This window comes from Dermacentor silvarum, chromosome 1 (assembly GCF_013339745.2).
Source record: "Dermacentor silvarum isolate Dsil-2018 chromosome 1, BIME_Dsil_1.4, whole genome shotgun sequence".
NCBI classification, from domain to species: Eukaryota; Metazoa; Arthropoda; class Arachnida; order Ixodida; family Ixodidae; genus Dermacentor; species Dermacentor silvarum.
The window spans coordinates 364730947-364757686 of NC_051154.1; the positions used below are offsets into that span (position 1 = coordinate 364730947).

Here is a 26740-nt window from a genome sequence, read left to right on the forward strand (position 1 = left end):
TATGAGCTCCAATTAATTCCTGGTAAGTTAAAGTCACCCAGGAGAATGATATTGTCTCCTTGAAAATTTCTTTCCATAAATTCCCGTAGGCTAGTCATTCCATCAGGTGAAGTATTTGGGGCCCTATATACCTCCAATGTAAACTGTGCAATCAGCAAGCTTAGTCTTAATCCACACAGCTTCGAAACTATCTGATTGTTGGAGGGTAGTACACAATATGCTTTGTTTACCAAATATGGCTACTCCTCCACCTCTTCCTCCTCGGCCCCTCCTAAATGCTTTGTAACCAATTGGCACAACTTCGGCGTCTTTGATACTGCTATGTAACCACGTCTCCGTTATGACAATAATGTCAGGTTCATGCTCCAAGACCACAACTTCCAATACATCAGTTTTGTTTATTATGCTCCGCGCATTTATGTTTATAATCTTAAAGCCATCCTGTTTACCTTGTTGGCATCAGTTGCCAGTTTCAATTACCCTCGAAATTTGGTACCTCACCTTTTTATCCTCATCCCATCCATACAATACATTATTCATTTTCAGTTTATCAAGGAGAAGTTTGGCCCCATGACCTTCTTTTCTTTCCTCGGCACATGAGTCCCACAGTCTCTTCCTAATTTCCACTACACGTCTGGAGTAATCTTCACTAATGCTTACCTCTGTACCTTTGAGCTTGGTACAATTGCTCAAAATCTTTACTTTCTTCCTGAAGTCTGCTAGCCTAAAAATAATAGAGATTTCCACCAGGCGTTTTCTTTCCGAGCCTGTGAATTCTTTCAATGGAGCTTACTTGCACTTTCAGGATGTCTCTAAAAACTTCTTCAGTGACTTTCTTCATCAGTGCTGCATCATTCTCCTGCGTGCCTACTTGCCTGCCTATAATTATTAAATTATTTCTTCTAGAACGATTGCCTAAATCAACCTGCCTAACAAGGCTCGTCGCGCCTTCATCCCACCTGTCAACAATCGCTTCAACATTTGTAAGCCTGAGCTGAGCATCGTCAAAGCTTTGTAGCTTTTGTTCAATTGCGAGAAGTCGATTTTGCATTTCAAGCATTCTCATTTCTGAGCTAGCCTGATTTGTCTGAACCTCAGTGAGTTTCGACAGGATCTCTTTCTGGTTCTGGATTACATTTGCAATCATCGCTTCCGTTACCGGTCCAGAATTTTCTTCTACATCGCCAGACAACTTAAGCAGCAAACCCGCTAATGATATACACTCCGAAAAGCAGCATAACACAGTGTGTGGGCACGGCAACACTGTAAGACATAGGTCGTCACTACAGAAACAGTACTTTGTATGACTAACCTGCACAAAGAGCGGTATGTTGGGTGACATAGTCATGGCTGTGTTGCCGTGCCCACTGAAGCTGGCCCTCGGTGAGCTCCAATTTATAGGCCGCAGCAGGTCCTTCTTTGGGGGCGGATACCGTGGTCATCGTGCTCGACGAAGATGCGCAGAAGATGGTTTCCACGTGTGGTGTCGGCAGCAGTACCGTGCAGCTTTTCGTGAACGATGTAGTGTAATCACTGTCCTGGTTCATGCGTGTCAATGCGATAATGCTGTAGCGAGGCTCCGAGCATCCACCGTCAGAGAGGGCTGTTATCTCGTTGAAAATGATAGCATTGCACGCATACAAGACCTGCACAAAGAGCGGTATGTTGGGTGACACAGTCACGGCTGTATTGCCGTGCCCACTGCTCACACACTCCGCCGTGCTCATTACAGTGGTGTACCGACAGGAGGGTGGTTTCGGGTGTTGGACCCCCCCCTGAGGCCAAGTTAACCCCCCCCCCCCCCACGCATGCAGCCTTACCAGTACAAGATGCACCTTCAGTGCTCTGTTCACAATGTCATTACAATTCAGGAGGTGGCTCTAGGTCAAATTTTCTGATTAACAAAAACACTCTAGCACTGTCTTATATTTATTCATTCACTCTTAAATTACTTTGAGTAAAACGCTGAAGAAATAATCATCATCCTTGGTGTCATTATTTTACAATTATAGGCATTTTATTTGCTGTTGGATTGCTCTGGCTAAAGCAAGGAAATGCATATTATGCATGGTGCTTGCCCTCCCCCCCCCCACCACAGCCACAATTCAATCCCCCCCCACCCCTGGCAAAGATCCTGGGTGCGCACTGGCTCGTTAGAATGCGTTTTGTACAGGAAAATTTATAATTAAGCAGGCAATAAAATGAATGAGGGGCATTGATCGCTCCAATAGCAAAGTTTGATCCAATTTCCAAGCAGCAGATTAAAAATACGGTTTTCTAGAATAAGCTTATTGTCGAGCTTCACCAATCATCTTACAATCATGTTGCGTGTCATAAAAAAAGAAAAGAAAAACTCTTCGACTATGCCAGGTGCTCGCCCAACGCATATTAATTGTAGCCAGGAGAGTAATGTAGTTCAGTTGCGATGAAACATTAATGTCTACGTTCCTTTCATGGAACTTCGGCGTTTCAGCAAACGCACCGGCAAGCAGCCACCTGTGAGGCCGGACGACGCTTTCAAGAGTGGTAAACTACAGCGCCGCGGCTACTTTTCTACACGAAAAGGCCCTCTCCATGGCCGCCGGTTGCGCCTCTCAAAATATTCTAGGACACTCTAGCAAAGCCACTTGCACTGCTTGTATACGTCTTCTTTTTGTGGGTATGTGTGCAAACATTCTGGCATGCATGACAATCGCAGCGTATAGGAAACAGCGGCAAAAAGGCCAGAAGATTAACTGTCCTGTTGCTAAAGACATCACACCGACTGAAGTGGTGGCGTTGGGCGCTGTGCGGGCGCATAGCTCCTTGATACAGTGTACTAGAAGGGGGCAGTGGGCTTACTCTCTGGCGGGGGCTATGCAATGCGGCAGCTCCACAAATGTCGCAAATATGAGCTTCTCCGATAGCCCGAGTGGCGGCGCTGGCATCGGTTTCAATGGAACGTGGTGCGACGGCGCAGCTGCCTAGTGCCCGCCCAGTGCCCGATCATATTAGTTGGAGTTGCTGAGCTGCGTTCTTTTTTCTGTGGACGTCGTCGCGTGGTTTTTTTTTTCCTTCAGTGTTTTTTTTGCACATAGCCTGCAAGAGATTAGTATGCCTTGCAGTAACTGAGCCATGCCGCGGCATCGACGTAACAGTGACGCGCCTGGGTGCCAAACAGGCTATGTTTTATGTGAATGATGGGCCGAAGTTGTCCTTGTTTGGCATCCCGAAGGATAAAAATAGGCGGAAAGAGTGGGAAAAGAACCTCCCCTGAACGACACGAGCGCAGTATGCGAGCTCCATTTCGAGCCACGTTTTGTGCTCAACTCCAACGCAGTTCCTGATTACTGTGAATTGTCTTTCTTTTTATGGTCTAGTTAGGTCAGTTAGCGAAGGAAACTGCGAGGAAGGTGCACTGGCCTCCTTACTGGAAGTTGACTCTCGAAGCATCAGGTGATAGAAATGAGTGCAGTCAAACTGCTGCTAGCACTACTGCCACAAAGGCCAAACAAACGTGGTACCCCAGCATTGCACAGGCCTGTGGGTTTCAAATGACCATAACCAGCACGTGGCCAGAAGCGACTCGAGGCTCACTTACCACATTGCGGGCTATGTTGCACAGAAGTGTATTGTCAATTCCAGCACAAAATGCCAAGAATGCATAAAGCTGCTCACTACGATGCCACCAGGCGAAAGTTTTCAAGTTGCCCGGCTAACAAACTTCTGTGACCGAGGAGGCCTCCTCTATCCCTCCAGTCAGCTGTACGGCTTCGTGAAAATTCTAGAGGATCTTTTCACAGAATGCTTCTCTCAGAGTGAGCTACACTCTGACAGCGTTATGGATATGCTGGCAGTTGTTAAGAGTAAGCTTTTCCTCGAAGTTGGCTGCAATGCGCACGCTCTTAGCCTCACAGCTAAAATAATTAGTTTTTACATTGTCACACGTCTGCATTTTTATATGAAAGGAATTAACTGTGACAAGGCAGGAAAGCGGCAGAGGCTCAAGCAGCTGAAGTTGAGCCGTTGCACATGAGATGAAGTGCATGAAACAATGGCTTGCTGTACTTCTTGCAAATAAAAGCTTTATGTCAGCAACAGCCCTGTTAACTTCATTTTGCTTACCCTTATATAACTGTACATAAGCATAGGCCGGAGCCTTTGTCACGTGAACTAGTTTTTCACTTTTTGTTCAGGCCTCCCTCCATTTCTTTATGGAAAAAACAAACCTGATTTGATTTAACAAATGTGTGCCGGCGTAATGATGGTTAATAATAAACGCAGAAGGCTACTATGAAGCATGGAACAACTAAAATGGAACAATGAAATATTTAAGTCATATATACAAATTCATTTTGGCTAAGCAAAGGCACAAACCTGATTAGCATGCCTGATTTTTTTTTTGAGAGCAGCTGGGAAGTATGGACGTACTGTTTTCTGTCTGACAAAATTTTACATTAGGTCGACACGGCATGAAACCGCTTTCAAATTTTTTTTACGATTGCCCGATAATTCGGAAAATTCGAAGGCCCCGTCCGCATAAGCAACATCCGTCAGCAACGAGATCTTTGCACAAAAGGTCTGAGTTAGGATAGGCAGCAAATTGCCCAAGAGTTGCCGTCTTCCTTTTCCACAAGGTACTATTATGGCAAATATCATGTGGCCTAAACAAATATAGTGCTTGCTAAAGATATGTAAAGACTGTGAAGTATGCCAAAATTAAAAATAAATAAGAGCGTGAACTGCTTCGAACTGAACCGACAGAAACGCAAGGAAAATCAAAGCTTCCATTGAAGTTGCCAGTGGCGCCACCTCTTGGATGCGACGCTGACTGCGTCAGAGCAGCGGCTGAGAAAGCCCACTGCCCCCTACTGTATCCTTGATGAGGCCAGCCAGAGCTTCCGGGTTCGCGCCACTCTCGCATAGTTGGATGCACAGCGCCATCGACCGCGCGTCCAGGCCGGTGTTCAGCAGCTGGGACATTTCCAGCAGCACTGCACGGACAGATTTGATGCGCGTTGTTTACTTCCGTTGTACTGAAAAGAAGGCGCACGGTCAGTCAGAGAGAAAGCTGTACGAACCATCGAAAGTTTCCTTGAGAGCACTGCGTTTATCTTCACCACTCGGTGCCGCCATCTTTCACGTTTCGTAGCCGCCAGCCAAGTCATGCCAAGTCCTAGTTGCGTTGTTGCGTTTTGTTCGCGTTTAGCATAGAGTTTCTAAAGAAATAGCCATATAGTAATATGAAACCCTATGGTCGAAGTAGAGTGTACTAGAATAAACACAAGCACTCGTCAGAAAAAGGCGTGTAGGTCATCATCATCATCGATTGGGACGCGCGTATTTGGCCGTTGTTGAACAAGTCAAGCAAAGTTGTTTCTCTAGTCTAGGGTGTAACGGTGGAATCGCGACTTTCGTGTTGTTTTCCTACCGTTCCTACTTCGAGAATTCGTCCGCAGTTCCAAAAAAAGGACAGGCAAGCCGTGTTCGCTCGTTTTCAACGACTCACTTTTTATTCACCTGCTACGCATTTCTTTACGTTTCGCTGCCTTTGCGACGAGGAGTGTGGGGAATAGTGGGGAGGGTTGAGCTTAGCGCATCCGTATTGATGCAAATTGTTCCTTCTAGAAGTAATCGCTCGTCGTTTTGGTCTACTTCTTCTTCAGTAGTTCAGTCTAGCAAAGATTCAGGATGGCGGAGAACGGCCTCACCGAGCACCACGAAGACGAGTTGGAGGAGGAAGAGGAAGGAGGCCTCCGTGAGTTCACTGCATGCGATTCGCACATCCTCTCATTCGTGATACAGCGCGTAAGAAACACATGTAAATGAAGTTATGCACACCTCTACCAGTGGATACTGTTGCACTGTGCCCTTCTACGCAGACAGTGGCGTAGGGGGGGGGGGGGTGACTGGTCACCAGATGGGCCACCCCTGCTACGACCCTGCTTGCGCCCCTGCCTGCCCTCCTGACGCCACTGCATACAGAGCTTGCGCAGGTAGTTCAAATATGTGAGGTCATTCAATTCTCACCGCTACAGGCATAGCCGACATCTACGTCCCGCCACCGCCGCCAGCAGCGTGCACATTTAGCCCAACTGGTCCCCGCCTCATGATACAGAAGATTGAGAACATCAATTTCAAATCGTACGCCGGCACAAGAATTATCGGACCGTTTCATAAGGTGAGCATGTGGGCAGTTTGCTGTGCGTTTTTCCAAAGTGAAATGAATGGAAAGAAGTGTCTAACATAAATTTTGTTGCAAATAAATGATAGTTGGGGCCGCTCATGACTACCCGCCGTGGTTGCTTAGTGGCTATGGTGTTGGGCTGCTAAGCGCGAGGTCGCGGGATCGAATCCCGGCCATGGCGGCCTTTTCTATGGGGGCGAAATGCGAAAACACCTGTGTACTTAGTTTTAGGTGCATGTTAAAGGTGGTCCAAATTTTCCGGAGTCCCCACTACAGCGTGCCTCCTAATCAAATCGTGGTTTTGGCACGTAAAACCCCATAATTTTTTAGCTCATGACTGCTCTCATCCGAGTGTCCTCGTGTTTGTGTTACGATTCCAGAAATAATAATTGATTTGCTGTGACCATTCCGGCTTTGTGTTCAGTATTGAAATGACAAGTTTTATTGTATCTTGATTTCCTTGTACAGAATTTTACAGCCATTGTTGGGCCCAACGGGAGCGGCAAGTCAAATGTTATCGACTCTATGCTTTTTGTCTTCGGCTACCGGGCACAGAAGATTCGGTCCAAGGAAGTTGGTGTGCTTATCCACAACAGCACGAACCACACAAACTTGGACAGCTGCACTGTGAATGTTTACTTTCAGAGAATCACTGATACGGTATGTTGCAAGATCTCCTGCCCTGAATGCTTGTGCAGTTGTACAAACCAGCAAGAGTGCTAGGGTAGTAGCACTGCAACGGCTTTCTGAAGCACCGTAGTCTAGCACGAGGATAGATCTGTTTTCTTTGGCATATGCTGGGCTTCTGCAGTGTCAGATGCCATCGTCTATAGCACGAGTGCTCAGGTTGGTTCAGGTGTTGTCAATGGAACGTCTACTTGAGGTGGCACTGGCATGCCCAAAGGCAGCTGCAGTTTATGCCAGGTTGAACATACCAAGCTAAGACAAGCAGTAAAACATGTGCTTTTTTGTGTGTGTGTCTGTAATGTTCTGTGCCCTCCACAGTGAGCCAGCAACTAAAGTGTTCACCTGCTGCACAAGAGGTCATGGATTTGATACCTGGCTGTGTTGGTTACATTGCAATGGGATCAAAATGCGAAAATATTTATGCACTGAGTTTGATGTGTGTTAAAGTACAGCAGGCAGTCAGACATTAATCTGAAAACAATCCATGGCAGTATCCCCTACAGCCAAAGCTTTGAGATATGAATATAACACTGAAATATATGGCACTGACCTGTGTCTGTTTAAGGCGAAAGCCTTAGATCTCTATGTTTCAATGTAGCGTTGTGATGTGGAGTACGCTGGGAAAGGGAAACAGCAGCGCTGGAGAAGGGCTCTGAGAAAGGGTGACGGAGTGCAGTTGGAGAGTTGAGCGAAACGGCAACAACAGTGCAGTAGGAGCGTGGAGAGAAAGAACAACAGCGGGGCTGAGGAGGAGGAGGGAAATGTCGGCAGGGGCGTCCGTAGAACGTTTTGGAAATGGCGGGAGGGCTCTCGCGTGCCTTGTATACGTCGCCACATGGGCCCAGAGTTTCATTGCACATTACTGTGGGTGATGACGCACCAGGCCCTAGTTGCAGGCGGGGAAGACTGAGAAGGTATGTCTTGGCAGAAGAGGTTGGAGCAGCTCGAAATGCTGCTCATCATAACCGCTGCTGGAGGAAGCAGCTATGGATGAAGCGAAAGTTCAACAAAGTTCAGCAGCAGATCAGCAGAATGTTCAACAGAAGGTCCAACTAGGCTTTCGCCTTCACATTCTTAGAAAGTTCTGAGCATCCTCCGTAACTTTTTCCCAGCCCATTGCAGAAATAGTGTGAGCTCTACTTGACAAATTAGGTTTTCGGTTGTTGATTATTTGTTGCCACGACTGAATTTTCCTAGAACTACTCACGGAAAAGCTATCAGAAACGGAGTTACAGTTCATTTACTTTTTTCTCTCTCTCCGGGTGCCAGATCACAATAACTACATCGATGTTCCATCTACTGTTTGAAATATATAGTGTATGAAAAGTTGTAATAACATACTCCCGGAAAAGCTATCAGAAACGGAGTTACAAGTTCATTTACTTTTATTCTCTCTCTCGCGGTGCCAGATCACAATAACTACATCGATGTTCCATCTACTGTTTGAAATATATAGTGTATGAAAAGTTGTAATAACCACAATATTTGGCACTCTTGTTCTCGGCACAAAGTGTGGGATATTCTGAAAATTGTGGATAACTGAAACAGCGTTCCAATCATTAGCGAGCAGAGTTGGCATGCGACCACATTTTTAGTTTATAATTTGACTGGCACACTCTCTCTAGTAATAACTATACTTACCCTAGTATTCTTTTTCTTCCCTTTTTGCTACAGGATGAAAACACCTTCGAGGTGGAGGAAAACTCCGAGTTTGTGGTTGGTAGGACAGCGCACCGTGACAACACATCCTATTACACGGTGAATGGCCATCGTTGCACCTACAAGGAGGCCACAAGAACTCTACGCTCTTTTGGAATTGATCTTGACCACAATCGATTCCTTATTCTTCAGGTTTTTACCTTTGTGTTATTTCTTTCCTCTTGTGTGATCCCTTACATATGCTCTGTAAGCTATCAAGTATCATTAACCCCTAAGGGATGTTGATGTCATCATCTTGTCATGAACAATTGTCATTTTTTAGCTTATGAAAAGCCCACCTCTCCCAGTACCTCTGGTGGTAGGTTATTGTATCATTGCTTTTATTGAATTAGATTACACACGATATCTGCAGACATACTTCTGGTAGCTTATTATGTCAAAAAATGAGCCATTATGGTAGTTTTTTCAAACAGAAAGGAGCCCTTAAGACATTAAGAAACAGATATGGCAGCCTGTATTCGATAAAATAAGCTTTCTGGTGTGATAATATCAAGGGTTGCATGTTTAGGGAACTTAATGTACATAGTTTGTGTCCTTAAAGTGTGGCTATCTAGTGACACAGCAAGGAAGTGCATTTTGATTGCTTTTTCTCAATAGATGACTGCCCAATTTACCTTGCTCATGTTTTTAGGAGGCCTGAAAATTCAACTGTCAGTGTTGGTCCTGCATCTTCTTTCTAATCTCAGGGAGAAGTGGAACAGATTGCGCTGATGAAGCCGAAGGCACAGACCGAGCATGACCAAGGAATGCTGGAGTTTCTTGAAGACATCATTGGTAGCTCCCGCTACAAGGAGCCAATTGAGCTGTTGAATCAGCGTGTTGAAAAACTTTCAGAAGAAAGAACAGAAAAGGTACGTGGTGTTGATAAAAAGCCCAAGCTTTGGCAGGTTTGTCACTTAGTCACCAATTTTTTTTCTGTATTCTAAAGAGTGCTTTCTTGTGGAATGTGCGTTAAAATTAAGTACAACACCAAAACTGCAATAATGACAGGATGTCACTGCCATTCAAGAGCACTGTAATCCAAACCATTCCACACATCAGCTGCAGCTTGAGGAGCTGTAGCATTGCTTGTGCCCGCTGTGCAATTTGTTAGGGTGCCACCATATACATGGCATTTAAGACACTGTATGAAATGTCATGGGCAGTACTGAAGATTAGATGTGATGCACAGTTGCACTTTTCATTTCTGCCCGTGAAAAAAGGCACGCATTACAATTGAGGGCACATTAGAATTGAGTATATACGGCACACTGTGTTTTGTGGGAACTGCATAATGTTATATTAATGTTCACGTGGGGCCATAGGACACTACAGAGTCTCGTAGATGAATGCCTAAAAAATAAAGGAAAACAAAACTTGGAATCAGGAATGTGAATTGTGATCCAAATGGGATATTTTCAGTTTCCTCTACTATGATTGTAAAACGTATGAGATTCTGTTCAGATTCTACAGTCTTTCTGCTATTGTGTACAACACTATAAGCATTCATAGTTATTGATGCATCCCCGCAGGGGCGTCTGCGTCAGCAGGCGTTTGGTGTGTTGCGACACCACGGACCCGAGCACATGAGGGTCGGACCCTCCCGCGTGTAGCCGTGCGCGGCTTAGCCGTGTCCGGGGAAAAGGGGATCCTGGGAGTTGAGCCGAAGGCAGGTGTTTGGACCTTTATGGCCCCTCGGCAGAGGCAACACACTCCTTTGGCCTCTGCTTCACGTAGACGGCACCCCCGGACTGACCCACCCAGGGAAATCGGTGGTCGCCTTTTCCTATCCCCCTCTCCAAACTTTTGCTTTCCTGTCTCCTTTCTTTTACTATCCTATCATCTCCTCTCTTCTGTTACTTCTACATTTTCATAGGTGGCTTGGGTTAACCCTGTGTATGTGCCCTCTCTTGGGTATTTTATATTGGGTTATAGCAGCAATGCACGGCTGGCGTCTGCAGCCTTACACGTTAAGTGCTGCAGCGTCCCCTAGTTGGGCTCCGTGGTGGGTGGCCGCCATTGCCGCCGAAATAAACGAAAATAATATGGGAACGCCTGCATTTCCCCATTTACTTGATCGTCACCCTCACAAGAGGGGACGCACCGAAGAACTAATAAGCCTATTCAAACCGAGAGAAATCTTTCCCCGTTTCCAAGTAGTTCACAGCAAAAAAACAGAAAAACCAGCTAGAACCATATCACCTTTTCTAGTCGCAAAAGGCCTGACTGAAGCCCTTGGCCCTGGTTATAAGGTTACCAAAATGGCGAGCGGGGACCTCCTCCTTGAGATCCGTGATAAAGAACAGCACAGCAACATAAACAAGCTTGTGGCATTTGGCGACATACCTGTTACCGTTTCACCGCATCGGTCTATGAACACAGCACGTGGAGTAGTGTCTGATGCAGATCTCATCGACTTGTCCGAAACCGAACTATTGGAAGGCTGGAAAGAACAAAACGTAACAAACATACAGCACATCGTTATCAGAAGAGACAATAAAGAAATTCCCACAAAACACCTCATCCTGACCTTTGCCACTTGCGATCTGCCACAAACCATAGAAACCGGATATACGAAGATAGCTGTCAGGCCATACATTCCTAATCCCAGAAGATGCTTCCAATGTCAAAGATTTGGCCACGGCTCGCAGAGCTGCCGTGGTAGACTGACATGTGCGAAATGTGGAACCCAAGGTCACGCATCAGATAACTGTGAAGCGACACCGCACTGTGTAAACTGTGATGGTGAACATCCAGCTTACTCCAGATCCTGTCCCAACTGGAAAAAAGAAAAAGAAGTTATCACTCTTAAAGTGCGTGAGAACATCTCGTTCAAGGAAGCACGTAAAAGGGGCTTGCCATTCCACAACACAACATATGCCGAGGCGACGCGTCAGGGGGCAGCGTCGCACCGGCTTCCGCCACCTGCCCGGCCTGCCCGCAGCGAGCCGCCGGCTGTGGCAGCCGCCCCTATGGTGGGAGCAGCCAAGGCTGCCTAGCCATCACCGAACTTGGCCACACCAGTGGCCTCTGCTAGCTCTGATAGCAGCCAGGATAGCACGGAGGCTAAGGAAGTACCGTCAACCTCCGCACTGGTGGGGACAAAGGCTTCGTCTTCCGAGGCGAAGCCAAACCGACATACACATCGCTCAATAGAGCGAGTGTCCAACGCCTCGCAAGAGGAAATGGACACAACTCCTTCTCAGACGGCACACAGAGTGCCTAGGGAGAGGCGTCTCCCCCAAGAATGCTCTTCCAAAAAAGACAAGACACCAGTTACAGCGCCTGGAAAAGGCTCTGTAAAATAGGCTGTACACTTCCCTTGAGACACACAGCACCTTTTATTTTCCTCTAACATGAACACAATAATCCAGTGGAATGTTAGGGGACTACTCCACAACCTAGATGACATCCAAGAACTTATCAATAAATTTAATCCAAAGGTGCTGCGTGTTCAAGAAACACCTAAACTCCAGGAACACCAACTTCCTACGTCAGAATATTGTTTTCCGAAAAGACCGCGAGGATTCTGCCGCACCACTGGTGGTGTGGCCATCATACTCGACAGAAGTGTAGCCTGTCAGCAACTTCCACTGAATACGGCACTTGAGGCAGTAGCCGTTCGTGCTGTACTTCTTGGTAAACTCGTAACCATTTGCTCGCTCTACATACCCCCACATTATCATTTACACAAGCATGAATTTCAGTCATTTATAGATGAATTACCAGAAGCTTACCTCGTTCTTGGCGATTTCAATGCACACTGCAGCTTGTGGGGCGACACGCGTATGGATGCGCGAGGACGCCTAATCAAACAATTTCTTTTCTCCTCTGGTGCGTGTCTCCTGAATAAGAAGGAACCCACCTACTACAATCTCGCAAACAAAACATTTTCTTCCATTGATCTCAGTGTAGCTTCCCCGTTTATATTTCCTGAACTTAAATGGGAAGTTATAAAAAATCCTTACGGGAGTGACCCCTTCCCCATACTGCTGAGATCACCACTACAAAACGAACCTTCACCACAGGCTCCCTGACGGAAGTTTGATGCGGCAGATTGGGAGAAATTCCAAACTCTTACAAGCGGTATCTCGTGGCCTGACATATCTTCGCTGGGAATTGATGCTGCTGTTGAGTATTTTACATCTTTCATAATCGGTGCCGCTTCTGAATGTATACCAGAAAGGAGTGGTGCGACCTGCAAACGCCGTGTCCCATGGTGGAACGACGAATGTCGGAAGGCTCGTAGGAAACAGAATAAAGCGTGGAGGTTGCTACGCGATTCCCCAACTGCGGAGAATCTCGTTAGTTTTAAGAAAGTAAAATCGGAGGGCAGAAGAACGCGCCGACAAGCCAGGAGAGAGAGTTGGGGGAAGTTTTTATCAGGCATCAACTCATATACAGATGAGGGCAGAGTCTGGAAGAAAGTGAATAAGATAAAAGGGCTACAAACTTATTCACTCCCGTTGGTAAACACACAAGGCGACAGTCTGGAAGACCAAGCTAACTGCCTGGGAGCACATTTTGAACGTGTGTCCAGCTCATCTCATTATTCCCAAACATTTAAAAGGCACAAGGCTGCAATAGAAAAACAGAAACTAGAAAGAAAATGTACCGGAGACGAGGCATACAACCAGCCTTTCTGCATTGCTGAGCTGTATGCATCACTTAGTTGTTGCAATAAGTCTGCCCCAGGCTCTGACCGCATAGCTTATCAAATGCTGAAACACCTTCCCCATGAAACAAAGAAAACTCCTCTCCCTATACAATGCTATATGGACCTCCGGCGAGATCCCCTCTGCCTGGAAAGAGGCCATTGTCATTCCTATACTGAAGCAGGGCAAGGACCCATCGTCTGCTTCGAGTTACCGCCCTATAGCACTAACAAGCTGCCTCTGCAAACTGTTCGAAAAATGATAAACCGCCGACTAATCCATTTCCTCGAATCAAACAAACTGCTTGACGCGTACCAATGCGGGTTTCGCGAAAGTCGATCCACCGTCGACCATTTGATACGTATTGAGACGCAAATTCGTGAAGCTTTTGTCCGTAAACAATTCTTTCTGTCTGTATTCCTTGATATAGACAAAGCCTACGATACCACGTGGCGTTTTGGAATACTTAGAGACCTCTCACACGTTGGTATACGTGGTTGCATGTTAAATGTCGTCTAAAGTTATTTATCTAATCGCACTTTCCGTGTTCGTGTGGGAAATGCTTTATCAAGACCATTTGTGCAGGAAACTGGAGCGCCACAGGGCAGGGTGCTCAGTTGCACTCTATCATAAAAATGAGTTCTTTGCGTCTGTATATCCCAAGAAACATGTTTTATTGTACATACGTCGATGATGTACAGATAGGTTTCACCTCCTGCAATCTTGCAGTCTGTGAGCGGCAGATTCAACTTGGTCTGAACAAGGTGTCGAAGTGGGCAGACGACAATGGGTTTAGCCTTAACCCACAAAAGACCACCTGCGTACTGTTCTTCAAAAAGAGGGGTCTGCACCCCGATCCTGACATTGAGTTGCAGGGAGAACGGGTGCCCGTAAAAACAGAACATAAATTTTTAGGTGTGATTCTAGATACAAAGCTTACATTTATGGCACATATACGGTATGTAAGAAACAAGTGCATGAAAACAATGAATATTCTAAAAGTGTTGTCACGCACCGCTTGGGGTAGTGACACAAAGTGTCTTTTGAATTTGCATAAGAGCCTCATACTCACAAGATTAGATTACGGCGCCATAGTTTACCATTCCGCAACGCCAAGCACCCTGAGGATGCTGGATGCCACCGTGGCAGTGGCAACTCATAGAGTGTGATACTTTGTTTGTAGAAGTCACAAAAGATGCTCCAGAGGCACATATCCCGATGCATTTTCTAGAAATCCAGTTCAAGTACTCTTCATGCACTCAGTTTTACACTGACGCATCCAACTCACATGCAGGGGTATCTTATGCAGTAGTCGGCCCATCGTTCTCCGAGTCCGATATACTGCACCCGGAAACAAGCATTTTTATGGCTGAGGCCTATGCACTTTTATCGGCTGTGAAGAGTATAGGCAAATCGAAACTCAAAAGATCAATAATATTTACAGACTCCCTAAGCATCGTAAAAGCCATCATGACTCTACATAGACACACAAACCCTGTACTTATTGAACTGTATTCTGCTCTGTGCAAGGCATACATGTCTAACCAGCATATTATTATATGCTGGGTGCCTGGCCATAGAGGCATCGAGGGCAATGTTCTGGCTGATCAAATGGCCACATCAACTACATCGCGAGCCCTTAACCCTACCGCTTCTATCCCTGCCAGCGATCTCAAGCCCTACTTGAGAAAGAAACTTCAAAGCCACTGGCAGCGCTTGTGGGATGCCGAAACGAACAATAAGCTTCACTTAGTTAAGCCACAGATAGGTCCCTGGCATCCCGTTACGAAAATACGAAGAACAAATGTCCTATTCTCTCGTCTGAGAATAGGACATACATACGGCACCCACAATTTCTTCTTAACTGGAAATGACCCGCCAACCTGTGGTAGATGTGGAGAGAGGCTTACCGTGCTCCATGTCCTCGTGGAGTGCAGGGAAGCCGAAACAAAGAAAAAGGCACTTTCCCCAAGCGTACCGGTACTGTCTCCCACTCCATCCCGCTATGTTTCTGGGCGACAAACCTCTCTTTAGCACTAAAGCTGTCCTGGATTTTCTGAGCGATGTAGTATTGCATATTATTTGCCCAATAGTTTCGTAGCGCATCCTCTCTCCAGAGGATGTCGTCGCGATAGTAGTTTTGCATAGCACGCGCCTCCAGGCCCTTGCGTTTCAAAGGATCTGTCAAGGCAGTAGTGCTGTTTGAAAAGTTTATCAGTGATAAATTTTCATGTATCTTCATTATCTTGCAATTTGTTCTTTCGTGTTCATAGTGCACCTCATTAGCCATTGCCATAATTTTATTACATATATATTTTACGCATTTTACAGCGATTGTTTTTTAGGCCCTTTTATAGCCACGACACATCTACCTTTCGCAATTCATTGCTCCATTGTCAACTTATGAACACACTGGCCTGGCGCTCTTTGGCCATACCTGGCTCTTGCGCCATTAAACACCATACATCATCAGTTATTGATGCATGATACAGCCATGGCTCCAATTTTCATGCACAGATGGCTAGCATTGTGGCCTCAGTCTTGTCGTGGCTTCCAACACTGTCGTTTTTTGAAATGGCTCATTTCATTTTCTTTACTTTCATGTGCACGTCGGCAGCTCAACCGTGCCAAGCTTGTGGAAAAAGACATGGAGGAGCTTAAGGGTGCACGTGACGAAGCTGTTGAGTTCTTAAAGCTTGAAAACGACATTGCTGTGATAGAGAACCAGCTCTTTCAGTTCTACAGGTTAGTATTGCGTGCATCTGTCCAGGTATTGACACAACAGCATGAAGCGTATGCAAGCACTGAATTATTGCATCCTGTGAGACCTGTTAATGCAAGGTATGTTCTGTGCATGCTGTTTTGGTTTCCAGTGAAAACCAACCGCTTGTGCGTAGAGGAGGCTTTAGCTCGGGAACTCCTATCTAAATGCGTGGGATTGGAGAATAAGATTTTTTTGGTGGGGTCTTCGGTTTGCAAATCAAGCATTTAAAGTCATTCCTTGCAATGTCTGTGTAAGTGTCTTGTGTCTGTACATGTAAAGGTGTTTGTTACCTGTGCTGAGCAACTTTCAGATCTAGAATGTAGTCTCAAGTTCACCTAATTTCCCACCACCACAGGCGCAATGAAAAGACGCAGCAAGCACAGGCTGACAAACAAGTCAAAGAGGCCCAGGCGCAGATGGTTGAGCTCAAGAAAGAGCTCGATACACAGCAGCAGGCACAAAAAGTGCAACAAGCTGAGCTCAAGAAGGCCCTCAGGTAAGTATTATGTACATGAAAATGGGATACAGTTGAACCCGAATACACCGCACCTGGTTTCAACAAATTCTCTACAGTGTGGCCACATTGATTTGCACAAAATGCTGCTTCCATGACTAGTAACTCACGACCCCATGCCCTGCAGTACATCAGCGACTGACAACTGCAGTTAGTTTCCATAGTTGTTTAACCTCCACAGTGTCGGTCTGTGCAGGTGTTATCACCAGATCTTTTTGAAGTACACTAGTTCATATATCCAACAGCTCAGACACGGTTAGTATATATAGCTGCTATTCTAGTTGAGATTAACAGGAAAAAAATTGAATTTGGCAGGCCGTGTAACGTGTAGAGCAGGTACCACTATTAAAGTAATAGAATTGATTCCATGGGAACGGAAATGCAGTTGAGGGAAGCAGAGGATTACGTGATGTCATGAACTTAAGGGAAACATGGGTCTGGGAGGCCGAAAAATGGGGAAAAAAGATTTTTTGAAATATTTTTGTCATAATCTCGAAGGTCTAAAGAAGCTATTTCTAAAATATTGTAGTCATACCGTATTTATTCGAATCTAGGCCGATAGTTTTTTAAAATAATCATATACGAAACTCTAGGGTCGGCTTAGATTCGAGGATTTTAAAAAACGCGCCAGTTTTTAGCTGAAACTGATAAATATGGTGCATGTTAGTGCCATCTAGAAAAGTCAGTATCACAGCTGCTACTAGCCGCGCCAGTAGCCAACTGAAGTACACGAGGGACGTCGCCATTTTGACCTGCGTCGTATCGGTAGTATCGGTATAGTGTAGCATCAGCGCGCGGTGTGGCATTATCGTAAAATGGCACCAAACAGGTGATGCCACTGTAGTGCCGCTTTCTAAGGAATACCATATTTACTCGAATCTAACGCGCACTTTTAACACAACCCTAAATCTGCGTTACCATACAGTCGAGCCCGACTACATCAAACCCGTTTATATCAAATTATCCCGTATATCAAACAATTTCTAAACACGGTAAATTTACATTGAGAATATATAGCAAAAGTTACTGTTACATCGAGCTAAAATAGCAACGACAACCGATATATCAAACTCCATGTGCCTCAAAAGTGCCCCAGCAAGTTGGCTTTCCCTCGCGGTGGCGGGGAAAACTGCTGGCGCCACCCTAGAAAAAGTGGTTTAGACCCGGCTGTGCACGGGTGAACACCCCCCTGCAAAAAATGATCCTAGCCTGCTCACAGCGCTTACAGCCAATCAGAGGCCGTCGTGCTTTCTCCGAGGCGCGGAGGCGGTACAAGTGAGCGCCATTTTTTCTTTCTTTATGCTTGTGTGCCTGCTGCTGCCTCTTTTCCTCGAGTCCTCATTCAGCGTGGTCCGTGTTGGTGGTGTTGCCTGTTGGCGCTCTGTGAACTTTCTTGGCGCGCTGTCGTCATGGCTTGTGCAAAGAGGCTGAATTTGCCATTCGCCACGAAACTCAAAATCATAAATGGAGTCGAGCGCGGTGAGAAGAAGTCCGACGTCACCGCCGCGTACAAAATTCCAAGGAGCACCTTGAGTACTATCCGAAGAACAAGGCAGACATCAGGGCCAAGTCGGACAAAAGGCCAGGTGCCTGTGGCACCTGACGTGTGCGCACCGCTGTGTACGAAGATGTCGAAGCGGCCGTTTACAAATGGTTTGTGGACGTTCGGTCGCAAAACATCCCGGTGTCCGGCACTATGATTGAGCAGAAAGCCAAGAACCTTGCTTTCTTGCTTGGCAGGAACTATTTCCAAGGCGGTTCCGGCTGGCTCCAACGGTTCAAAGAATGGCACGACATCGTTGGCAAAGCTCAGCTGCTCTGACTCGTTGGACAACATGGAGGCGTGCGTGCTGTCGCAGGCAGCAAAGTCATTGAAACAGAAAATCCACTACTATTTTGTTCCAAAGTAGGGCACGCAAGTAAGCCACCATATTAATAAAGTACTTTTCTTATTGGTATGTGCCTTTGCGTCATCAAATCCTATAGCGGGCCTATATCGAATTATGCCATATATCGAACTAATAAACGTTTTTTGGCGAGTTCGATATACCCCGGTTCGACTGTATAGCTGTAGGCATTTCAAAATGGCCGCCTCGCACGTGCGTCGAGCCTAGCTACCGTAGCATGCTGTAGCTTCCTCCGTGTGCTTAGGCAATAGTCTATCATCTGTCTTCACGTTCTCTGCTTCTGCTCTATCAGTATGAAGTACCGAGTTCATCATGATGCCGCATTTAAAAAGAAAGTGATCATGTGTGCAGAGAAGGACGGAAATCGGGCCGCATCACAGGCGTTCGGAGAATCCAAAACTTGCGTGCGGGACTGGCGCGAGCAGAAGGAGACGATTTTCACCAGCAAAGCAATGCGGAACGGTTTCAATGGATTGAAGCAGGACGTAATCTGCGACGATCCACTTCGGCGATACGATTGCCTTGGCCATATCTTGAAAGCAATCTGCGACGGGGAAAGTCCGCCGCGCGCCGTGTTTTCACCGCTCATAGGTCACGTTGAAGCGAGAGGCACGTTAGCACGAAGGTCAATTCGTTCGCCGTGCTTCCAGCGTTTTGACAGTTCATTTCCACGGTCAACGAGCGACATGTGTTCATGTTTGCTTGTGCGCGCGTGACACCGTGCTTGTGAATTTATTTAGTAAGCGAATGTTTGCCATTTTATACGGTCGATAAAACTGCTATCCTTACTTCGTATAGCGGTCTGCTAATTTGCTATCGCATTCGATGCATTGCCTTTCATGCAAAACTGCGACTTTGTTCATTCATCGCAATTTCAGTGCATCGGGAGGAAATCTGTTTTTCCAAATGACAGAAAGTTGTATTTCTGTTTGAAAGCATGAGATGCGCGGTACTGTAAAGGACTTTTTTTCTGCATCACGGAAAACGGGTGCGCGTTACTATCAAGGGTGCGTGAGAATCGAGCAAGTAGTGTAGTTGTGCTAGCCGTAGAGGCATCCTCAAACGTTCAAGCCGGGCGGAACTTCAGCATCGATAATAAAAACGTCTGTCGTTGGAGGGGGCCACGGGAGATGCTTTTTGCGTGCGCCGCAATGAGGGTGATATTTACCCAGGAAAATTGATCGTGCACTCCTTCAAAAAGTGCAGCATCTCTAATGCTCTTGATGGTACTGGTTGAAGATGTCAGCAGTGAGGAAGATAGCGATGAGGCTAGCAGCGAGGCTAGCAGCGACGGTGACATAGAATGAGCTCGGCATGTTCATATTTAATAAATGCTGTTTCATTTTGTGAATGCTGTCCACGCTTTTTCATTTGGCCTACATTCGAGGTAGGTTTTTATTTTTCTGGCTCGAACTTTTGGAGGGTCGGCTTAGAATTGGAGTCAGCCTAGATTCGAGTAAATACCGTATAATACATGATTGTTTTCGCTCACCAATAGGATGAGAAAGAAGGTTGGCGTGCGACTAGCTTTCTTTCGAAAGCGCTCTCAGATGAGACAGACCGTTGAAAGATTCTGGCTGCAGTGGTGTCACACGTGATGCAAAGCAAATGCAGTGTACACATATGGTTTACATATCACAAGTGCTGGCTCTACAAATTCAAAACGAAGCTGTATGTGGCTTGGGGTGAAGCCCACTCCAGTTTTCTACCTGGTATTTTGCCCGTATTGCTGAAAAGGGTTACGCAAAATATTTTTCTTTTCTCAATTTGTTTTGCACAAGAAGAGAAGCACAGTGCCAGTGTCGTGTTCCTCTTTGTGTCCTTGTCTACTCAGTGCTGTTACTTTCCTCGTTTTGCACATTTATTTCGGTTAGAAAAAAGATCCAAGGATAGCTAAGCATTTATGAGATGTGAATGTGAAAGCAATAATGTGAAATTGAATGCTGCTGAGCGGTCCTTAAAATTATGAACTCCTCGCAAGCAAGCGAGAGCGTTGAGACACTTAGCGCATTTTTTATTTAGCAGTACCAAGATGCAGTTGGAACGCAGGCGAGAGCTTTCACGGACAAAAAACGCATGGATAACACAGGCTTCCGAGAGTGTGGGTGATTTGGTGTCGCGGCGATGCCCTCTCCCCTCATGTAACGCCTGGCACACTTATGTCGCGGGCGTCGCAGTCAATGGCAATTTAGGTGTCGTTTCACTGCTCCAGACGACAGATGCCGGCTTTTTCACTCAGTGGGTCATTTGAAGCTTTCGCAGGAACATTTTTTTTCGCAAATGAACGTTTATATATGCCATCATTAAGGGCTAAGCCAATGATGATGATAACCATGCTAACAGTGCCAGCAAAGGCTGCATTTGGTGAGATGATGAATGGCAAGGAGTGAGCATGGGTCACTTTCTTCAGGGAGTGTGAGAAGAAACAGAAGGAGGTGGATGCCAAGAAGCAGGAATATGCTGAATTCGAGTGCCGGGACTTGCAGTGCAGGGAGACCATCAAGCACACGAAGCAGAAAGGAAAGGAGCTGGAAAAGAATCTGGAGTCTGCTAAGGAGAAGGTACGCTCTCTGGCTCTTCCGTTAACAACTGTCTATGGTGCCCTTCCTGCCAATCTTCTCTGCTTTCTCTCCGTGTCTCAAAACTCCTGAGCTCCTTGCCTTGCCAGAGGCCCTGACCATGTTTGCTATATATATATATATATATAACAGTGTAAAAAGGTGTGTATAAAAAAGTGTTTTTTTTTATAGAGAAGTGTAGTACAGCTCTCAGCATGCTATACTATGGTACCAGAGGCTGTAAAACCGTACTTAAGCAGCTCTGGTATTGATCAGCATTCAGTAAAAATAACTCCTGCACTGCACGCTGACCACTCACGACTTTTCCTCCAGCACGTTAGTTCCACTGTGTCTTCCTTGAGCATGACAGTTATGATTTCTGCAGCAGGGGGACAACTTCTGCTTCCAGAGAGCACCTGTAAACAGAATTTGGAGAGCTGAAAGTTCTTCAGAATGGCTGTCCTGGTTAACCCGAATCGAATGCTGGCAAAAGCAGATGACACCTCACGTTGAGCACTAGTTGCATGAACAGAAAGCATCTTGATCACAGTGCTGCCACTTTTTCGGTGTCAGGGGCACGTCGCGGCTTTGGCGAGTCTGCAAGTTTCGAAACTTCTATCTACCCAGTGCTGGTGTAGTAAACCAGCAACATGTTCACTCAGTTAATCAATCAATTTTATTGCAATATAAACTGTTGCAGACAATGTGTAGGTAATCCAGAAATTAACCAACACTGCTAGTACTAGATGTTCATGGTCTGTATGTGGCTGCTGAAAGTTGAGGTTTATGATGTGTAGCAGCTAAACTATTTACAGATACAGTGGAATTTCGCTGATATGATGTTCACGGGAACCGGAAAATAAAGCATATCATCTGAAAATCGTATCATCCAACGTATTATCTAACCAAATCGTGACCCGCCGCGGTGGCTTAGCTAAGGCCTTGTGCTGCTGAGCACAAGATCGCGGTATCGAATCCCGGCCGCGGCGGCCGCATTTTGATGGCGTCGAAATGCAAAAACGCCCATGTGCTTGCATTATAGTGCACGTTAAAGAACCCCAGGTGGTCAAAATTAATCCGGAGCCCTCTACTACAGCGTGCCTCATTATCAGAACTGGTTTTGGCACGTAAAAGCCCAGAAAGAACAAATCATGTTATTGGGAAATGAAAAAAAAACTTATCCTTAAAAACATAGTTTGCAGAATCATATCAACAAGGTCCCACTGTAATCCCTGAATTTCTTCCTTTTAATCCATACAGTTGCACATAATAGATAGCCAACTTTGGCACTGCAGTCAGCTTAGATTAGTAAAAGATAACTAAATCAAACTTTGGCACTTCAATATTTCGGCTGGTTCATACAGACCTCAAATATTTCTTAGTCTGTTTTGTTTTCAATGCCTTCTGGAGCTGCGCGGTTTGAACAACGCCTTCGGTTGGTTGAAACTTCTGGCTTCTCTGCGCAGTGCAATATAGCCAAATATGGCTGATATAAGGGTATTTGTTCCCGTGTTTGATGTACTTACTAGCATGTCTGTTCAGACAAGGTGGTGGTGAATCCAGTCTTGTGTTTGCTGCGAAGAAGCACGTGTATGTTTGCAGGCATCTTCTGGTTCAGACATGGCCAAATGTGTGTATATCTTTTTGTATAATAATAATTGCACTTTAGGCTTTATACTATTCCACTTCAGATGATTCAAACAAAATACTGCAGCCCCTTTCTGGTGTTCATTTATTTATTGTTGGATGAACGAAATGAGGAGGCTGTAGGCACTGTAACTTCACATTTGCACTGACACTTGAAATGTCCCGTGGCCGGAGAGGAGAAAGGAAGAGATCATCTCGAAAAAGCACTTGTGGGACCACAAGGAAGAAAGGCAATATAGGCATACACAGTGCTACATTTATCGAAGGATAACAATGTTAGTGGTATTTAAGAACAGCGTTAGTGCCGCTTTTTAAAAATGGTGAAACACTCACTCGCCTAATAATTACCTTGTTAAGAGAGAGAGAGAGAAGCTTAAAAGGAGAGAAGCTGCATGTTGCAAAGATTACATTAACGTTAACTCTACCCACTTGCAATTTTCTTTTGTTGATGTTGGGTTTGTCTAGTCAGAGCAAAGTGAAAATGTGCCTAATATCTAAATTATGGCATCAAGACATCACCGGCCTGCCCTTATCTGATGTTTTATCTGCAGGTCTTCGTGCCCTTACTAAAATAGAGTGCGCATTATGAACTTTCCTATAATATTCTATCCAGGTGATGCTAGATATCTTTAAAAGAGCACTTTGTGTTGAAGTGGACTTCTGTAGGAGTATTTTGTAAATAACAATTCTTGATTAATGTCAACACGAATATCAAGGATGAGGAAGGTATTGCAGTGCACAAGTACTGATAGCAGCTTGGGACGATAACAACACATTGTTAGTAGCGTGACAATCTACATGCTTTATTTGGGCGCATATAAGCCGCACCAAGAAATTTCACACATGAAGGCAGGGTACTGGTTATGCTCTTCAGTGCAGCTTCACAGCATCACATTGTCATGAAGTCACACCAGATTTGAACTGGGAGCACCAATGAAAACTGAATTGTATGATGGTAAAAGCAAGTTGATTTTGAAGCTCTTCTTCGTACATGCTAGTAATTTCACAGAGTTGCTTTTATAAAAAATTTGAGAGTTGTCGCATGCAGATACTTTTGTGAGGTATTCCCATGCTTTTTCTGTATGCCATCTATGTTAAGTTGTGCTGCCCAGCCATAATCATGTATCCGTAACAATTTGCCCATCTTTCAGTCATTCTGCTATGAGAATTCAGATTGCATGTGAAACTGGCTCATTGTCAGTTCTACTGCCAGCAGCACCTTGCACGCATCTTCGAGGCTTTTTATTGTTATTGCGCTAGCAATTATATGGACACTCCAAGCAGATTTCTGTCATCGCCGTGAGGTTCCGTATAAAGTCTAAGGGCGATAAAATCGTTGCTGCACGCCATATGCTGTATGTGCGAGGGACGCACATACAGAACGCGAGGGATGCGCGCTTTCACAGAGAGTGAACGAACGGCAGAGAGCAAACGCGATGGCTCCGTCGCACGAAAGGCCGTGGGAGGATGGAAGCGAGGGAGGGGGGGCGCCGTTGTGCTCCGGAACCAAGTGCACAATTAGCGACCCGGTGTAAAAGGATCTGGCGATTCAATCTCATGGGCGCGAAAGTAGGGAAGTGGGAAGGCAGCGTGGAAGAGAGGGGGTGCAGTTTCTACTCTGCCGGCGACTGCGCACTTGTACTTTGCGTGGCCGCGAGCTGTCGTGCGCACCACATCTTGAAAGCGATCTGTACACAGCTCCTACCTTTGTATGCGCTGTGCTTTCGCCGCTTAGTTTCTGTTGAAGTGATAGACTGCACGAACCTTTGCTCGCTGCTGCTGCTGCTGTGCTTGCTCACACCAGCGTTTTGATAGTGGTTGTCTGCGGTCATCGAGTGCAATCTATTGGTGTTTGCTTGTGCGCGCTCACACCATGCTTGTTAATTCAGTTATAAGCAGATGTGTCCAAGTTTATACAGCCGATAAAACTAATATTCTTACTATGTATAGCTCTCTACTAATTTGCTGTCGCAATTGATGTTTTGCCTTTAGGGCGAAACTGCGACTTTTTATTGCAGCATTTGTAAGTCACTAAAGTGAGGATACCTGCACTGTCATCTTGCATTGTATGGGCACTTTGCTGTTGTGTTAAGACCTCACGTCTTGAATTTATGCAAGCAAATTTGCGTGATTTAGGTTCAAGACCTGAAGAAACAGCCGGAAAAGCTACAGAAGGACATTGAAAAACTGCAAGCCAAGAAAGAGATGATCGAAAAGGAAAAGGTTGAAGCGGAGGCCAAGCTTGCCGAGGTGAGCTTCAGCCACTGTAACGCTGTTGTAGGGCCCACACGTATTGCCATTTAGAACTAAAGTCAAAGCTTGTTATAATAATCGTGTCCGACATGAAAACACCTTCGTTACATCCGATATTCATTCTATGTGTAAAACTTGCGATCAGGTTTATTTGAAAGAAATTCAAGCATGGTGTCTCCAACTGGCGAGCAGTGGTTGTCTTGTCATTTGCATGGCCATCAGTCAGTGTGGGGCACATGAACAATGCTCACAAATTCATTTTACACCAAGGTTAATTCCAAAAATGCTTAGTACCATCACACTGATTGCAACAATGCGGTCAGTGTGTTCCCACATAATCGGCATGTTGGCCTGCCAGTTGTTGGCCAGCAGAGTCAAGCTGCTGGTGAAGATACGCACACATGCCCAGAATGTGCTGTTTCAAGTTCCTTTAGCTGAGTATATGACATTTTTCCTACCAGAACACATATATTATTCTGCAAACAAACAAATAGTATTCACTTTTGTGCAACCAATATTGTATTGAATCTTGCATTTTAGGTTTTGTAATAGCTGCAGAATACTCCTTAAAATAAAACATACCCAACCAAATTTTATATTTCTTCATATCCTATGATTCTGTATGTCCATCTTTGTTGGGTTGATGTTTTACTGTAAATTGTTCAAATGTTTGCATGAGATGTGTTTGAAATGAATTCCTTTACGTACTAGGTTTTCATATTGTACAGCAGTAGTTTGCATTTTCTCATCTGGAAGTTCACAGTTGAAAATAGGTAACCTTGTAGCTAGGACTTGGTATATGAACGTTGTAGTAGTTCACAATCGCAATTTTTCTGTAGGTCATGGAATCCCTCAAGACACAGACCGATGAACTTCAAGAGCAGAAGGCAGTCCATGAGCAAGAACTTCTTGGCCTTCAAAAGGGAGTGAGTGAAAAGAAGTCACAGGTAAGTGCTTGACAGCAGAAGTAGTACTCGGCTTGGGACAGAAACCTTGTCCTAGGATCACCTGACCCTGGGCTAGGCGCTCTTTGAGATTTAATTTATGACTAATTTACTAAAAGTTAATTGAAAGTGCATCACCATTTTTTCACTATCAAAGAGTCTATGCATCTCAAGCTGCTTGCACAATGCCCCTGTGTGACGCTTCACAACTTGCAGCCTATAGCAGTTAAAATTTCCAGCGGGGCCTAGTAGAGTTCTGACACAGGTTTTTGAAGCTGTAAAACTTCTCACATGCTGGTTGCATGAAAAAGGATGACACTTAAGAAGTATGAAGGTTCAGAAACACTATAAGTTAATTTAACTTGATACTAAAGCTGATCTCAAAATGTCGAACCTGGTGCCATCAATATTGTAATGTCATGACATAGCAAAATTTGCTGACATTTCGTACCAATAAGGCTAGGTGTTATGATGCTGCTCCTAAAAAAATATTTAATAGTGCTGTATGCGTTTCTTCTGGCTGTGCTTGTGTATGGCAGCCACAGCGATTGCAGGAGCAAAGCGAGTCAGCGTAGGATGCGTCCACCTCCAGGTACCATGACAAAACCTATGTTATATAAACAACTACTACAGTCGAGTCCCGCTACAACGAAATTCACGTAACACACGAAAAATTTCGTTGTGGCGGAACTTAATTGACGCGAAATTGATATGTATATACGTATGCCAAACGGCAAAGCCGCAAATGAAACCGAAACAATTGTCCGGGAAATCTTCGCAATGGCGGGGGGGCAAAGGTAGAGACGTACCGAAGGCAGTTGATAGTGTCAACTTCACGAGAGAATGCATTTCGCGCCGCTGTTACAGCATTTTTTGTACATTGCAGCTGACGCCTAACCCAACGCGCGTGCCCGGCCGATCGTGAAACACTCATTTTGCGGCACATG

At 45.4% G+C, this 26740-nt stretch overlaps 1 protein-coding gene across 1 annotated transcript in view; it reads left to right on the plus strand.

The window, feature by feature from the left end:
- Window positions 1-5670: 5670 nt before the first annotated feature.
- The window catches only part of LOC119445196 (structural maintenance of chromosomes protein 4), a 106474-nt gene continuing 85404 nt past the window's right edge, over window positions 5671-26740 (plus strand). The window contains exons 1-10 of the mRNA XM_049662942.1: window positions 5671-5737; window positions 6018-6160; window positions 6635-6826; window positions 8528-8704; window positions 9259-9423; window positions 15824-15951; window positions 16326-16466; window positions 20802-20952; window positions 24733-24846; window positions 25689-25796. Coding sequence (XP_049518899.1) covers window positions 5671-5737; window positions 6018-6160; window positions 6635-6826; window positions 8528-8704; window positions 9259-9423; window positions 15824-15951; window positions 16326-16466; window positions 20802-20952; window positions 24733-24846; window positions 25689-25796 — 1386 coding nt within the window. The remainder of the gene's footprint in view (window positions 5738-6017; window positions 6161-6634; window positions 6827-8527; window positions 8705-9258; window positions 9424-15823; window positions 15952-16325; window positions 16467-20801; window positions 20953-24732; window positions 24847-25688; window positions 25797-26740) is intronic.